At 42.8% G+C, this 17,995-nt stretch overlaps 1 protein-coding gene across 1 annotated transcript in view; it reads left to right on the top strand.

Moving 5' to 3' along the window:
• Window positions 1–17,995, top strand: part of LOC135521867 (protein kinase C alpha type-like) — a 38,289-nt gene that overhangs the window by 10,149 nt on the left and 10,145 nt on the right. Inside the window, 8 exon segments of the mRNA XM_064947645.1 lie at window positions 6,665–6,696; window positions 7,039–7,118; window positions 8,741–8,852; window positions 9,315–9,443; window positions 11,535–11,691; window positions 12,074–12,269; window positions 12,536–12,754; window positions 17,388–17,561. Coding sequence (XP_064803717.1) covers window positions 6,665–6,696; window positions 7,039–7,118; window positions 8,741–8,852; window positions 9,315–9,443; window positions 11,535–11,691; window positions 12,074–12,269; window positions 12,536–12,754; window positions 17,388–17,561 — 1,099 coding nt within the window.

Below are 17,995 nucleotides of genomic sequence, written 5' to 3' on the forward strand. Positions count from 1 at the left end.
ACTTACAATCACGTTATGAATCTGCAGAAACCCACACTTACACACATATTATGAATCTGCAGAAACCCACACTTACAATCACATTATGAATCAGCAGAAACACACATTTACAATCACATTATGAATCAGCAGAAACCCACACTTACACACACATTATGAATCTGCAGAAAGAAATACTTTAACAGCCATTATGAATCTGCAGAATCCCACACTTACACAGCCATTATGAATCTGCAGAAACCCACACTTACAATCACATTATGAATCAGCAGAAACCCACACTTACACACACATTATGAATCTGCAGAAACCCACACTTACAATCACATTATGAATCAGCAGAAACCCACATTTACACAACCATTATGAATCTGCAGAAACCCACACTTACAATCACATTATGATTCTGCAGAAACCCACATTTACAATCACATTATGTATCTGCAGAAACCCACACTTACAATCACATTATGAATCTGCAGAAACCCACACTTACAATAACAATATGAATCTGCAGAAACCCACACTTACACACACATTATGAATCTGCAGAAACCCATACTTACACAGACATTATGAATCTGCAGAACACCACACTTACACAGACATTATGAATCTGCAGAATACCACACTTACACAGACATTATGAATCTGCAGAAACCCACACTTACAATCACATTATGAATCTGCAGAATCCCATACTTACAATCACATTATGAATCTGCAGAAACCCCCACTTTCAATCACATTATGAATCTGCAGAAACCCACAATTACAATCACATTATGAATCTGCAGAAACCCATACTTACACACACATTATGAACCTGCAGAAACCCACACTTACACACACATTATGAATCTGCAGAAACCCACACTTACAATCACATTATGAATCTGCAGAAACCCACACTTACAATAACAATATGAATCTGCAGAAACCCACACTTACACACACATTATGAATCTGCAGAAACCCATACTTACACAGACATTATGAATCTGCAGAATACCACACTTACACAGACATTATGAATCTGCAGAATACCACACTTACAAAGACATTATGAATCTGCAGAAACCCACACTTACAATCACGTTATGAATCTGCAGAAACCCACACTTACACACATATTATGAATCTGCAGAAACCCACACTTACAATCACATTATGAATCAGCAGAAACACACATTTACAATCACATTATGAATCAGCAGAAACCCACACTTACACACACATTATGAATCTGCAGAAAGAAATACTTTAACAGCCATTATGAATCTGCAGAATCCCACACTTACACAGCCATTATGAATCTGCAGAAACCCACACTTACAATCACATTATGAATCAGCAGAAACCCACACTTACACACACATTATGAATCTGCAGAAACCCACACTTACAATCACATTATGAATCAGCAGAAACCCACATTTACACAACCATTATGAATCTGCAGAAACCCACACTTACAATCACATTATGATTCTGCAGAAACCCACATTTACAATCACATTATGTATCTGCAGAAACCCACACTTACAATCACATTATGAATCTGCAGAAACCCACACTTACAATAACAATATGAATCTGCAGAAACACACACTTACACACACATTATGAATCTGCAGAAACCCACACTTACACACACATTATGAATCTGCAGAAACCCACACTAACAATCACATTATGAATCAGCAGAAACCCACACTTACACACACATTATGAACCTGCAGATACCCACACTTACACACACATTATGAACCTGCAGAAACCCACACTTACACCACATTATGAATCTGCAGAAACCCATACTTTCAATCACATTATGAATCTGCAGAAACCCCCACTTTCAATCACATTATGAATCTACAGAAACCCACACTTACACACACCATGAATCTGCAGAAACCCACACTTACACAACCATTATGAATCTGCATAAACCCACACTTACAATCACATTATGAATCTGCAGAAACCCACACTTACAATCACATTATGAATCAGCAGAAACCCACACTTACACACACATTATGAATCAGCAGAAACCCACATTTACAATCACATTATGTATCTGCAGAAACCCACATTTACAATTACATTATGAATAAGCAGAAACCCACACTTCAATCATATTATGAATCTGCAGAAACCCACAATTACAATCACATTATGAATCTGCAGAAACCCACAATTACACACACATTATGAACCTGCAGATACCCACACTTACACACACATTATGAACCTGCAGAAACCCACACTTACACCACATTATGAATCTGCAGAAACCCATACTTTCAATCACATTATGAATCTGCAGAAACCCCCACTTTCAATCACATTATGAATCTACAGAAACCCACACTTACACACACCATGAATCTGCAGAAACCCACACTTACACAACCATTATGAATCTGCATAAACCCACACTTACAATCACATTATGAATCTGCAGAAACCCACACTTACAATCACATTATGAATCAGCAGAAACCCACACTTACACACACATTATGAATCAGCAGAAACCCACATTTACAATCACATTATGTATCTGCAGAAACCCACATTTACAATTACATTATGAATCAGCAGAAACCCACACTTCAATCATATTATGAATCTGCAGAAACCCACAATTACAATCACATTATGAATCTGCAGAAACCCATACTTACACACACATTATGAACCTGCAGAAACCCACACTTACACACACATTATGAATCTGCAGAAACCCACACTTACAATCACATTATGAATCTGCAGAAACCCACACTTACAATAACAATATGAATCTGCAGAAACCCACACTTACACACACATTATGAATCTGCAGAAACCCATACTTACACAGGCATTATGAATCTGCAGAATACCACACTTACACAGACATTATGAATCTGCAGAATACCACACTTACACAGACATTATGAATCTGCAGAAACCCACACTTACAATCACATTATGAATCTGCAGAATCCCATACTTACAATCACATTATGAATCTGCAGAAACCCCCACTTTCAATCACATTATGAATCTGCAGAAACCCACAATTACAATCACATTATGAATCTGCAGAAACCCATACTTACACACACATTATGAACCTGCAGAAACCCACACTTACACACACATTATGAATCTGCAGAAACCCACACTTACAATCACATTATGAATCTGCAGAAACCCACACTTACAATAACAATATGAATCTGCAGAAACCCACACTTACACACACATTATGAATCTGCAGAAACCCATACTTACACAGACATTATGAATCTGCAGAATACCACACTTACACAGACATTATGAATCTGCAGAATACCACACTTACAAAGACATTATGAATCTGCAGAAACCCACACTTACAATCACGTTATGAATCTGCAGAAACCCCCACTTTCAATCACATTATGAATCTGCAGAAACCCACACTTACACACATATTATGAATCTGCAGAAACCCACACTTACACACACATTATGAATCTGCAGAAACCCACACTAACAATCACATTATGAATCAGCAGAAACCCACACTTACACACCCATTATGAATCTGCAGAAACCCATACTTACAATCACATTATGAATCTGCAGAAACCCACACTTACACACACATTATGAATCTGCAGAAATCCACACTTACACACACATTATGAATCTGCAGAAACCCACACTTACAATAACATTATGAATCAGCAGAAACCCACACTTACACACCCATTATGAATCTGCAGAAACCCATACTTACAATCACATTATGAATCTGCAGAAACCCACACTTACAATCACATTATGAATCTGCAGAAACCCACACTAGCAATCACATTATGAATCTGCAGAAACCCACACTTACACACACATTATGAAGCTGCAGAAACCCACACTAACAATCACATTATGAATCAGTAGAAACCCACACTTACAATAACATTATGAATCTGTAGAAACCCACACTTACAATCACATTATGAATCTGCAGAAACCCACACTTACACAGCCATTATGAATCAGCAGAAACCCACACTTACACACACATTATGAATCTGCAGAAACCCATACTTACAATCACATTATGAATCAGCAGAAACCCACACTTACACACACATTATGAATCTGCAGAAACCCACACTTACACACACATTATGAATCTGCAGAAACCCACACTAACAATCACATTATGAATCAGCAGAAACCCACACTTACACACCCATTATGAATCTGCAGAAACCCATACTTACACACACATTATGAATCTGCAGAAACCCACACTTACACACACATTATGAATCTGCAGAAACCCACACTTACACACACATTATGAATCTGCAGAAACCCACACTTACACACACATTATGAATCAGCAGAAACCCACAATTTCAAACACTCCAGGTCTCAATAGTTCACTGGCCACCTCTTTAATCTTCCCACTAACTCTAAAACTACAGCCACAGCACCAACTTCATCTGGCAAAACACACACACACCACTAGACAGTACACACACAGTAACACACGTGTTCATGCTCACACAGCCACCATACATGACCCAAGACTTGTTGGAAGCCCAGTATCACTTACAGTAAGCTCATTCTGGCAGACACACCCAAAGCAGGCCAGTGTAGAATCTGTGCGTGCACGTCTCTGTGCGTGGATGTGTGTGTGGACATATGGTGGAGAGGGTAGGCTGAGTGCAGGCCTCTCCTTTAGCCAACAGCCTCTGGGAAGTTTGCAGTACATTTTGGTGAATAACTGTCAAAATTACAGTTTGATTATTTAACAAAGGAGGAAAGATAGATATGGTAGCGCTCTCTTAGATTTTGTTTTGGTCGTTTAAAAATACACATCACAAAAATACCATAGCACTCCAGACAGCAGTCTTCCACACGAGTTACAGGCATCTCTGCATCTCTCCCTGTGGAGATTCTGCTGGTTTCCTACAATAGACATGATAAAAGAGATCAGTACTACACAGTTCAAATCACATCCTCTAGGGCTGTATACTATTGACAACAAACACCTGGGGATTGAAATGAGACTTTATATTGTCAATATTCTGCCTGCAGGGCCTTTGTCGAGACTTCACAGGGTCTCCTCTCCATTCCCCTGGTACAGGAATAGATCGCTACACATTATCATATGACAGCCATGTATATGTGGAGGATGTATGGCCGAATAAATAGATATGTATCTTTATTCTGATTCAGAGGGGTTGGGTTAAATGCGGAAGGCACATTTCAGTTGAATGCATTCAGTTGTACAACTGACTAGGTAGTCTGTTTCCCTTTCCCTACTTTCCTAATATAATAGGATTCTCCAGATAGATGCTTTTGGCTTGTCTTCTGTCCTGTCATCCTATGACCATCAGGTGGTGCTGTTTGCCCTGTCTACTGTAGCTCTGCGTCTCTGGCACTCTCTGGTGGACAGTACAAAGAACTGTCATAGTACTGAACCACCTAGAGTGGTTTACACTCCTCGTCTCCTTTCCTTCATCTGTACTGAAATGGAAACACTGGAGAGGTGAAACCAATATGACGGATGTCATTTCCCCTCCTTCACTAGGTCACAAGCCTGTCGTTGTCAGACAGTGCAAATGAAGGAGAGGAGAGGAGAGGAGAGGAGAGGAGAGGAGAGGAGAGGAGAGGAGAGGAGAGGAGAGGAGAGGAGAGGAGAGGAGAGGAGAGGAGAGGAGAGGAGAGGAGAGGAGAGGAGGAGAGGAGAGGAGAGGAGAGGAGAGGAGAGGAGAACTCTGTGACTATTGAGATGAACCTGGGGGGGTACTTCAGTGTGATCCTCAAGGGCCCTCTCTCTGTAGGGTGTTGTTCTCCCGCCTCTCTGCTGCTTACCTTTTAATCAGCAGCTGATTCACAGCCAGTAAACTGGCTGTGTGGACTCTTTAGCCAATCAATAGCTTTAATTATTCAATTAAGATCTAAGGAGACAGGAAAGCAGAAGACTGCAACTCTGGAAGAGGAGGAGGAAGAGGAACAGGAGGAGGAGAAGGAGGGGGAGGAAGAGAAGGAGGGGGGGGGGGGGGGGAGGGGGAGGAGGAGAAGGGGGGGAAGGGGGGGGAGGGGGAGGAGGAGAAGGAGGGGGAGGGGGAGGAGGAGAAGGAGAAGGAGGGGGAGGAGGTGGAGGGGGGAGGAGGAAAGGGAGAGGGGGAGGAGGAGGGAGGAGTGGGTTAGGAGGGGGTGTTTGGTGTGTGTGTGAGAGAGAGAGGCAATAACCCCCCTCTCTCTTCTCGTTGACCTGATCAGCACTAAAGTAAGTGTAGTAATCTATATCCTGCAGCTCACTCTCAGACTCTCACTGTATTTCTGCTGTTTTATTCCATAAAAGCCGTCACAAGGACATGTTTTTGCCACAACAACCCCGTAATTCTGAGGGTTTCTGCTGATGCGTCCTTGTCGGCTGCTGTTATTTGATAAAACAAAAGAAGGAGCCATATCTATAAGTGCTATAGCCATCTTGATTTGTTAACATTGGATTATTCGTGGGTTACAGCACTGCACCAAATGATGCACCTCTTTCTGTTCAGGCCCATCTGCTCATCTTCCACTGAGCAGGCCAGTCCTTTCAGTTGTGTGGTTTTAAGATCAGTGATGGTTTCTGTGTTGTGTTATGGTTTGTTCCACACAGGGGAATTGGAAAGCAGGGATTTCAATGTCAAGGTAAGGATTATTGGATCATAAGTTATCATTAATCAGCCGATCATTACCATTTTTTATAACACATTTTACAAATGCATTTGTCCAAAGACATTAACAGCAATTATACCATTGATGAAGGAATATTTTATCTTGGTATTGATTGAAGCATTGTGTTTTTGACATTGAACCCCTAGTGAACATTCGTGATCACAATGACATTCAGCAGTTAGTTTTTTTATTTGACAAAGACTAGAACACACACATTTTCCACATTATTCTTGGAATCAGATGAGGTTTTTATAAACAGGGATCAAATGGATTTGGATGTAGTAATTTGTCTTTCTGCTCTGTGTTTTGTGGCAGTGTGCAGTTTCTCTGTCCACAAGCGATGTCACGAGTATGTAACCTTCACCTGTCCTGGAGCCCCCACTGCTCCTACAGAAGTGAGTCAATCTTCCCCCTTCTCCCAGCTTTTACACTCACCTTCCTCCCTTCCATCCCTCCTCCCATATCCATCCATCATTCCAGACAACCACACACACACACACACACACACACACACACACACACACACACACACACACCTGTCCCTCTGTCTGTCATTCCTCCACTCCGCCTTTACTGTCATTCATCCTCATATAGATCTTTACGTCTCTCCATCTATTTATCCCTCCACTCCACACTTCCCCTTTTCAGGCCTCCCTCACTCCTCCCTTTATCTTGCCAAGCCATCCAGAGAGAGGAAGAGAAAGAGAGAGGATGACGGAGAAGATAAAACAAAGAGGAGGGATTCAGGTTGAGAGCGGGAGGAAGACAGACATGAGCAGAAGTGGAGAGGGTGAACAGATTGCTCTCTCCCTCTGTCTCTCTTTGGGATTTCAAAGAGGGTTGTCTTTTTTCAGACTTATCTGCCAGCTAAATAAACTGGATCAGAAATTAGGTCAGAGAGAGAGAGAGAGAGAGAGAGAGAGAGAGAGAGAGAGAGAGAGAGAGAGAGAGAGAGAGAGAGAGAGAGAGAGAGAGAGAGAGAGAGAGAGAGAGAGAGAGAGAGAGAGAGAGAGAGAGAGAGAGAGAGAGAGAGAGAGAGAGAGAGAGAGAGAGAGAGAGAGAGAGAGAGAGAGAGAGAGAGAGAGAGAGAGAGAGAGCACTATTGAGTGCATGTGTATGTGTGTATGCGAGGGAGAACGATTGACAGGGTGGAATTGGGAGGAAGAGCTTGGCTCAGAAACTGCCTGATGGAGAGAGAGCGAGAGTTGGCAGAGAATGAAAGAGGTGGGGGGGGGGGGGGTGTTCTCAAAGTTAAGCTCAAAGGGTGTGAGATGGGGTTTGGGGAGTAGAGAGGGTGAGGAGAGGAAGACAGACAGTTACAGAGGAAGGGGATGTGGATGGGGAAGAAACTGATAAGCTGAAAAGCAGATAGAGATGATTCAGGCTTCCCCAGGAACACATTCCATTAACATATCGAACTCTCTTCCCAGCACAGAAATGTAATTGGTTGCCATGAATATACCACTCTCAAACTCTCCCTCGTTTCTCCTCGTTTCCCCCTGTTTATCACAACACATAAACATGAGGATGTTCCTCTCTCAATGACTTACTACTCTATGTCTGTCTGTCTGTCTGTCTGTCTGTCTGTCTGTCTGTCTGTCTGTCTGTCTGTCCGTCTCTCTCAATGGTTTACTACTCTCATGTCTGTCTGTCTGTCTGAATGACTTACTCCTCTCATGTCTCTCTCTGTCTGTCACATTGACTTACTACTCTCCTGTCTGTCTGTCTCAATGACTTACTCCTCTCCTGTATGTCTATCTCAATGACTTACTCCTCTCATGTCTGTCTGCCTCAATGACTTACTACTTTCATGTCTTTCTGTCTATCTGTCTGTCTGTCTGCCTGTCTGCCTGTCTGCCTGTCTGTCTCTCTGTCTGTCTGTCTGTCTGTCTGTCTGTCTGTCTGTCTGTCTGTCTGTCTGTCTGAATGACTTACTCCTCTCATGTCTCTCTCTGTCTGTCTCATTGACTTACTACTCCCGTATCTGTCTGTCTGTCTGTCTCTTTCTCTCTCTCAGGACTTGAAGAGTAAACACAGATTTCGACCTCAGACCTACACTTCTCCAACGTTCTGTGATCACTGTGGTTCTCTGCTCTATGGCCTTATCCAACAGGGCATGAAATGCTCCTGTAAGTAACCAGACGTTCTGTTTCAATAATTATTAGCCAAAATGCTTACTTGCAGGTTCCTTCTCGACATTGCAACAACAATAAGACATAATAAAAGATAAGAATACCAACATAAAGTAAATGGCTCAGTAGAATATAATAAACATTTTAGCATAAGTATAATACAGGAAGTCCAATATTTACATGTGTTTTGGGGATGGGGGGATTGGGGGGAAAGTGTTTAAATTGTGCAATATTTATCAATCATAATAAGAGCAGCAGTTGTGATGTGTGTGTAGCATGAATGTACAGTATATGTGTGTGAGTGGTTTCTTAACACGTGTTATTATCTCTCTGTGTGTGTGTGTGTGTGTGTGTGTGTGTGTGTGTGTGTGTGTGTGTGTGTGTGTGTGTGTGTGTGTGTGTGTGTGTGTGTGTGTGTGTGTGTGTTGATGTGTCTATACTTGTGTGTATGTACTACAGGTTGTGAGATGAATGTCCACAAGCGTTGTGAGAGCCTGGTGCCCAGCCTGTGTGGTCAAGATCATACAGAGAAGAGAGGCAGGATCCACCTGACCGTCCGGGGAGAGAACGAGGACATCTTCATCACAGGTCACAACTAAGTGTTGAGAAGAGTTGTCCCTAACCACTGATAGAGACAGGGTTTACATGTCTCTGTCACCCGGTGGTGTAAAGTACTAAGTGTTGAGAAGAGTTGTCCCTAACCACTGATAGAGACAGGGTTTACATGTCTCTGTCACCCGGTGGTGTAAATTACTAAGTGTTGAGAAGAGTTGTCCCTAACCACTGATAGAGACAGGGTTTACATGTCTCTGTCACCCGGTGGTGTAAAGTACTAAGTGTTGAGAAGAGTTGTCCCTAACCACTGATAGAGACAGGGTTTACATGTCTCTGTCACCCGGTGGTGTAAATTACTAAGTGTTGAGAAGAGTTGTCCCTAACCACTGATAGAGACAGGGTTTACATGTCTCTGTCACCCGGTGGTGTAAATTACTAAGTGTTGAGAAGAGTTGTCCCTTACCACTGATAGAGACAGGGTTTACATGTCTCTGTCACCCGGTGGTGTAAAGTACTAAGTGTTGAGAAGAGTTGTCCCTAACCACTGATAGAGACAGGGTTTACATGTCTCTGTCACCCGGTGGTGTAAATTACTAAGTGTTGAGAAGAGTTGTCCCTAACCACTGATAGAGACAGGGTTTACATGTCTCTGTCACCCGGTGGTGTAAAGTACTAAGTGTTGAGAAGAGTTGTCCCTAACCACTGATAGAGACAGGGTTTACACGTCTCTGTCACCCTGTGGTGTAAAGTACTAAGTAAAAATACTTTAAAGTCCTACTTAAGTCATTTTTTAGGCTATCTGGACTTTACTTTACTATATATATTTTTGACAACTTTTACTTTCACTTCACTTACATTCCTAAATAAAATAATGTACTATTTTTACTCCATACATTTTCCCTGACACCCAAAATTACTTGTTCCATTTCGAATGCTTAGCAGGACATGATAATGGTCCAATTCACACACGTATCAATTGAACATCCCTGGTCATCCCTACTGCCTCTGATCTGCCAGACTCATTGAACACAAGTACTTTGTATGTAAATAATGTCTGAGTGTTGGAGTGTGCCCCTGGCTATCTGTAAATATATATATATATATATGAACATTGTGCCATCTGGTTTGCTTAATATAAGGAATTTGAAATTATTTAAACTTCTACTTTTACTTTTGATACTTAAGTATATTTAACAAACCAAATACTTTTAGACTTTTACTCAAGCAGTATTTTACAGGGTGACTTTTACTTTTACTTGAGTAATTTTCTATTAAAACTTCTTATGGCTTAGATCCCGTTAACGGGATGATATGACAACAGCCAGTTAAAGTGCAGGGCGCCAAATTCAAAACAACAGAAATCTCATAATTAAAATTCCTCAAACATACATGTATCTTATACCGTTTTAAAGGTAATCTTGTTCTTAATCTCACCACAGTGTCCGATTTCAAATAGGCTTTACAGCGAAAGCACCACAAATGATTATGTTAGGTGACCACCAACTCACAGAAAAACTCAGCCATTTTTCCAGCCCAAGAGAGGAATCGTAAAAAGCACAAATAGAGATTAAATTAAACACTAACCTTTGATGATCTTCATCAGATGACATTTTACTCAAGTATGACAATTGGATACTTTTTCCACCACTGATGTCACCCTACCATTCGCACTGTCAGGTACTGACCACCAGGCGGATTGGGGGAGCTGAATACAGGCACACACTCCCACAAGTAATGCTCTCTGTGGTGCATCTACAGATGCCATATCTTAATTTGATCATCCTATTGTAGCAGAATTTTCATGCACAGAAGGAATTGTAAACTTGTAGTGTTTTCAAGTTTAAACTGGCTTCTAAAGTTTGTAATTTCAGACTAGATTTGCCCTAATACAATTTTTATCATCCCCTACAAAAAAAATGTACATTCATCATAATCAACATAATATTCACATTTCCTGTTGCTGCAGGATTATTTTCCTGCTGTGAGAAACTGGGTCAAATTAAGATCAGATGGCACCTGTATGGCCATCTATGCTATCCATTGTCTGACTCTGTCTCTCTGTCTCTCTTTCTCTCTCACCCTCTCCCTCCCTCTTTCCCTCCACCCCCCTCTCTCCCCCCTCAGTGCGGGAGGCTCGTAACCTGATCCCCATGGACCCCAACGGTCTGTCTGACCCCTACGTGAAGCTCAAGCTAATCCCTGACCCCAAGAGCCAGAGCAAACAGAAGACCAAGACTATCCGCTCCACACTCAACCCCGTCTGGAACGAGAGCTTCACCTTGTGAGTGTGTGTGTGTGTGTGTGTGTGTGTGTGTGTGTGTGTGTGTGTGTGTGTGTGTGTGTGTGTGTGTGTGTGTGTGTGTGTGTGTGTGTGTGTGTGTGTGTGTGTGTGTGTGTGTGTGTGTGTGTGTGTGTGTGTGTGTGTGTGCGTGCGTGTCTGTGTGTGACTGTGTACATCATTAGGAGAATTCCAGGGCAGTGGTTCTAGTGATCATGTTTGTGTGTGTGTGTACCAGTAGTTCTGGGAACTCTGCACAGGGAACTAGACTTGTGTTAGCCCCAGGAGCTTTATCTCAGTGGACTGACATGGTCTTGAGGTGTGCAGATGACTGGAGGTCGGATACCTGGTCGGTAACCTCTTTCACTCCCATCTCTCTCCCCAGCTCGGTGCGTGGGCGGCAGTGGGACCGTCGTCTGTCGGTGGAGGTGTGGGATTGGGATCGTACGTCTCGGAATGACTTCATGGGATCGCTGTCGTTCGGAGTGAGCGAGATATTCCGTCACTCAGTTAGTGGCTGGTTCAAACTGCTGGATCAGGATGAGGGAGAGTACTACAACATGCCTGTCCCTGACGAAAATGTAAGACATACTCTCATGCAGTGGATTATGGGTAGTGTAGTTAGAGTTATAGAATACATATATTATATATAACTATTGGTATATATAGGTATATTTAGACTCGGAGTATGACCAAACAAAATGTGTGTGAGTTCCCTCACTTTGGCCACCAGAGTGCAGGAGTGCTTCATTAAAATCCATACATTGCAGGTTTGTGTGTCTGTGGATGTGTGTGACAGTTTTATTATAACTAAGCCCTCCCCCCCTCCCCCTCCTCTCTTCAATAGGAGCCTAGTGGTCTAGATGCTATTCCCCCCTCCCTTCTCCCCCCCTCCCTGAGGCCTGCCCCTGTGTCTGTGTCTGTTCCTGTCCCCGTGTCTGTCCTGTCCCCCTCAGCCCCGTCAGTCCCCTGTCTGGCCACCCTACCTGCAGGACCGGTCAAGCCCAGGATTTGCCTCCAGGACTTCAACTTCCTCATGGTGCTGGGAAAAGGCAGCTTCGGAAAGGTACTGAAACACACCAACTCCTGTCTGTAGACACACTGTAATAAACATAACACACCTGCCTGTAGACACACTGTAATAAACATAACACACCTGTCTGTAGACACACTGTAATAAACATAACACACCTGCCTGTAGACACACTGTAATAAACATAACACACCTGTCTGTAGACACACTGTAATAAACATAACACACCTGTCTGTTGAAACACTGTAATAAACATAACACACCTGCCTGTAGACACACTGTAATAAACATAACACACCTGTCTGTAGACACACTGTAATAAACATAACACACCTGTCTGTAGACACACTGTAATAAACATAACACACCTGCCTGTAGACACACTGTAATAATCATAACACACCTGTCTGTAGACACACTGTAATAAACATAACACACCTGTCTGTTGAAACACTGTAATAAACATAACACACCTGTCTGTTGACACACTGTAATAAACATAACACACCTGTCTGTAGACACACTGTAATAAACATAACACACCTGTCTGTTGAAACACTGTAATAAACATAACACACCTGCCTGTAGACACACTGTAATAAACATAACACACCTGCCTGTAGACACACTGTAATAAACATAACACACCTGCCTGTAGACACACTGTAATAAACACAACACACCTGTCTGTAGACACACTGTAATAAACACACCTACACCTGCCTGTAGACACACTGTAATAAACATAACACACCTGCCTGTAGACACACTGTAATAAACACACCTACACCTGTCTGTAGACACACTGTAATAAACACACCTACACCTGTCTGTAGACACACTGTAATAAACATAACACACCTGCCTGTAGACACACTGTAATAATCATAACACACCTGTCTGTTGAAACACTGTAATAAACATAACACACCTGCCTGTAGACACACTGTAATAAACATAACACACCTGCCTGTAGACACACTGTAATAAACACACCTACACCTGCCTGTAGACACACTGTAATAAACATAACACACCTGCCTGTAGACACACTGTAATAAACATAACACACCTGTCTGTTGAAACACTGTAATAAACATAACACACCTGTCTGTAGACACACTGTAATAAACATAACACACCTGTCTGTTGAAACACTGTAATAAACATAACACACCTGCCTGTAGACACACTGTAATAAACATAACACACCTGCCTGTAGACACACTGTAATAAACATAACAAACCTGCCTGTAGACACACTGTAATAAACATAACACACCTGCCTGTAGACACACTGTAATAAACATAACACACCTGCCTGTAGACACACTGTAATAAACATAACAAACCTGCCTGTAGACACACTGTAATAAACATAACACACCTGCCTGTAGACACACTGTAATAAACATAACACACCTGCCTGTAGACACACTGTAATAAACATAACAAACCTGCCTGTAGACACACTGTAATAAACACAACACACCTGCCTGTAGACACACTGTAATAAACATAACACACCTGCCTGTAGACACACTGTAATAAACACACCTACACCTGCCTGTAGACACACTGTAATAAACATAACACACCTGCCTGTAGACACACTGTAATAAACACACCTACACCTGCCTGTAGACACACTGTAATAAACATAACACACCTGCCTGTTGACACACTGTAATAAACATAACACACCTGCCTGTAGACACACTGTAATAAACATAACACACCTGTCTGTAGACACACTGTAATAAACATAACACACCTGTCTGTTGACACACTGTAATAAACATAACACACCTGCCTGTAGACACACTGTAATAAACATAACACACCTGCCTGTAGACACACTGTAATAAACATAACACACCTGTCTGTTGACACACTGTAATAAACATAACACACCTGCCTGTAGACACACTGTAATAAACATAACACACCTGCCTGTAGACACACTGTAATAAACATAACACACCTGTCTGTAGACACACTGTAATAAACATAACACACCTGCCTGTAGACACACTGTAATAAACATAACACACCTGCCTGTAGACACACTGTAATAAACATAACACACCTCCCTGTTGACACACTGTAATAAACATAACACACCTGTCTGTTGAAACACTGTAATAAACATAACACACCTGTCTGTTGACACACTGTAATAAACATAACACACCTGCCTGTAGACACACTGTAATAAACATAACACACCTGCCTGTAGACACACTGTAATAAACATAACACACCTGCCTGTAGACACACTGTAATAAACATAACACACCTGCCTGTAGACACACTGTAATAAACATAACACACCTGCCTGTAGACACACTGTAATAAACATAACACACCTGCCTGTAGACACACTGTAATAAACATAACACACCTGCCTGTAGACACACTGTAATAAACATAACACACCTGTCTGTAGACACACTGTAATAAACATAACACACCTGCCTGTAGACACACTGTAATAAACATAACACACCTGCCTGTAGACACACTGTAATAAACATAACACACCTGCCTGTAGACACACTGTAATAAACATAACACACCTGCCTGTAGACACACTGTAATAAACATAACACACCTGCCTGTAGACACACTGTAATAAACATAACACACCTGCCTGTAGACACACTGTAATAAACATAACACACCTGCCTGTAGACACACTGTAATAAACATAACACACCTGTCTGTTGACACACTGTAATAAACATAACACACCTGCCTGTAGACACACTGTAATAAACATAACACACCTGCCTGTAGACACACTGTAATAAACATAACACACCTGCCTGTAGACACACTGTAATAAACATAACACACCTGTCTGTTGACACACTGTAATAAACATAACACACCTGCCTGTAGACACACTGTAATAAACATAACACACCTGTCTGTTGACACACTGTAATAAACATAACACACCTGCCTGTAGACACACTGTAATAAACATAACACACCTGCCTGTAGACACACTGTAATAAACATAACACACCTGCCTGTAGACACACTGTAATAAACATAACACACCTGCCTGTAGACACACTGTAATAAACACGACACACCTGCCTGTAGACACACTGTAATAAACATAACACACCTGTCTGTAGACACACTGTAATAAACACAACACACCTGCCTGTAGACACACTGTAATAAACACAACACACCTGCCTGTAGACACACTGTAATAAACATAACACACCTGCCTGTAGACACACTGTAATAAACATAACACACCTGCCTGTAGACACACTGTAATAAACATAACACACCTGCCTGATGATGCAACACAATCAAAGTACAGGTATGACAGATAGTGTCACTGCCCAATGTTGTCCCTTGGGTCTAACTGAGTTGACATTAAAACTCCATCACTGTCATGCCAGCCATTCTATTAGATACTGTATAGACCTGAAACCATAACGATTACACACACATTAATAGCATCATTAACATTGTACTAGCTGACTTTCAGATATGACTCTCAGTGGTCACCCACCTCTTGTTGTTAACCCCAGAGCCCTGGCTAAACTCTCAACCTGGCACCTCACAATATCATGGCCCCCTAATCATCCCCTGCTGCCAGTTGCCTCTTCACCCCTTCTCGTCTGGGTCGTTGATCCTGGTATTGAATACAAGATGGTTCGTTAGGCTACTTTACACACACACAAGAAAAATAAATACGATGCAAAGAAAGAAGGGACAGAGGAAGAAGAGAGACAGAGAGGGGGAGAGAGAGGGGGAGAGGGGGAGAGGGGGACGGAGAGAAAGGGGGAAGAGAGAGGGGGAGAGAGAGGGGGAGAGAGAGGGGGGAGAGAGGGGGGAGAGGGGGAGAGGGGGAGAGCGAGAGAGTGAGAGAGAGAGAGGAGGAGGGGGGAGAGAGGGTGAGGGGGGGGAGAGGGGAGAGGGGGGGGGGGGACGGAGAGAGAGGGGGCGGAAGAGAGAGAGGGGGAGAGAGAAAGGGGGAGGGGGAGAGAGAGAGGGGGAGAGAGAGGGGGGAGAGGGGGATAGCGAGAGAGTGTGAGAGAGAGGGGGAGAGCGAGAGAGGGAGAGAGAGGGGGGAGAAGGGGAGGGGGAGGGAGAGAGGGAGAGAGAGAGAGGGGGAGAGGGGGAGAGTGCGAGAGAGGGGGAGAGAGAAAGAGAGAGAGGGGGAGGGGTGGGAAGAGAGAGGGGGAGAGGGGGAGAGTGAGAGAGTGAGAGAGAGAGAGAGAGAGAGAGAGAGAGAGAGAGAGAGAGAGAGAGCTGTAATACCTTGAACGATTAAAAGGCCTTGATGAGATAGAATTACAGAGACAGTGAGACAGAGAGAGAGAAAGAAACAGCAGGAGTGTGATTACATGGAATGAGGAACAGATATTGTGGATGTAACATTTGAAAATACTGTAAATGGTTTAGTGATAAAAGATGTTCTTGTGCATAGATTGTCTAGTCACTTTCTGTGGATGATCTCAGCTGTGTGTGCTGAGATGTGTCTGAAGCATTGGGTTTGCTTGTCTATGTAACAATGTTGTCACATGAAGCCAGTCTGTCTTTTTGATAGTCAGTCGGTCAGATGCCCCCCACTTACCCTAACTCCAGCCTCCCTCCCCCTCCCCCTCCCCCTCCCCCTCCCCCTCTCCCCCAGGTACTGCTGGCTGAGGAGAGAGGAAGTGAGCGGCTGTTTGCGGTGAAGGTGTTGAAGAAGGATGTGCTGTTCCAGGATGAGGACACAGAGAGCGCCATGGTGGAGAGGAGGGTTCTGGGACTGGCCAACCGCCCCCACTTCCTCACAGCACTCTACTCAGCCTTCCAGACAGAGGTGTGTGTGATGGAGCAACATGCCTTACCACAATACCCTCCTGGCAGTTTGCAACAAAGTCCTTAAAGTGCATTCACTACATGTAGTCATTATGTCTGTCAATCAATCATGTAGAATAAACACTGTTCAGTCAATGAACAGCCAGTGACATGTCAGTGCTTTGAACCATCAGGTCTTGAATCAAATTGTTTTGGTCAATGAACCTCAAGTTTAAGACATTTAGGTGTTTCACCCTTTAATCATATTGGTCTTAGTTGACCCAGATCTGTGTTTAAATGAACCAATTAAATAATTAGCTTGCTTCCCTTAACAAGGTCATTAGTCCTGGAGGAGAGGTTATTTGAGAACAGATTGTTTTTCATTTTGACTGGAGGGGAATTACATAATGTGTATGTGTGTGTGTATGGATGTGAGCACGTGCCTATACGAGCGTA

Source organism: Oncorhynchus masou, chromosome 30, assembly GCF_036934945.1.
Source record: "Oncorhynchus masou masou isolate Uvic2021 chromosome 30, UVic_Omas_1.1, whole genome shotgun sequence".
In the NCBI taxonomy this organism is placed as follows: Eukaryota; Metazoa; Chordata; class Actinopteri; order Salmoniformes; family Salmonidae; genus Oncorhynchus; species Oncorhynchus masou.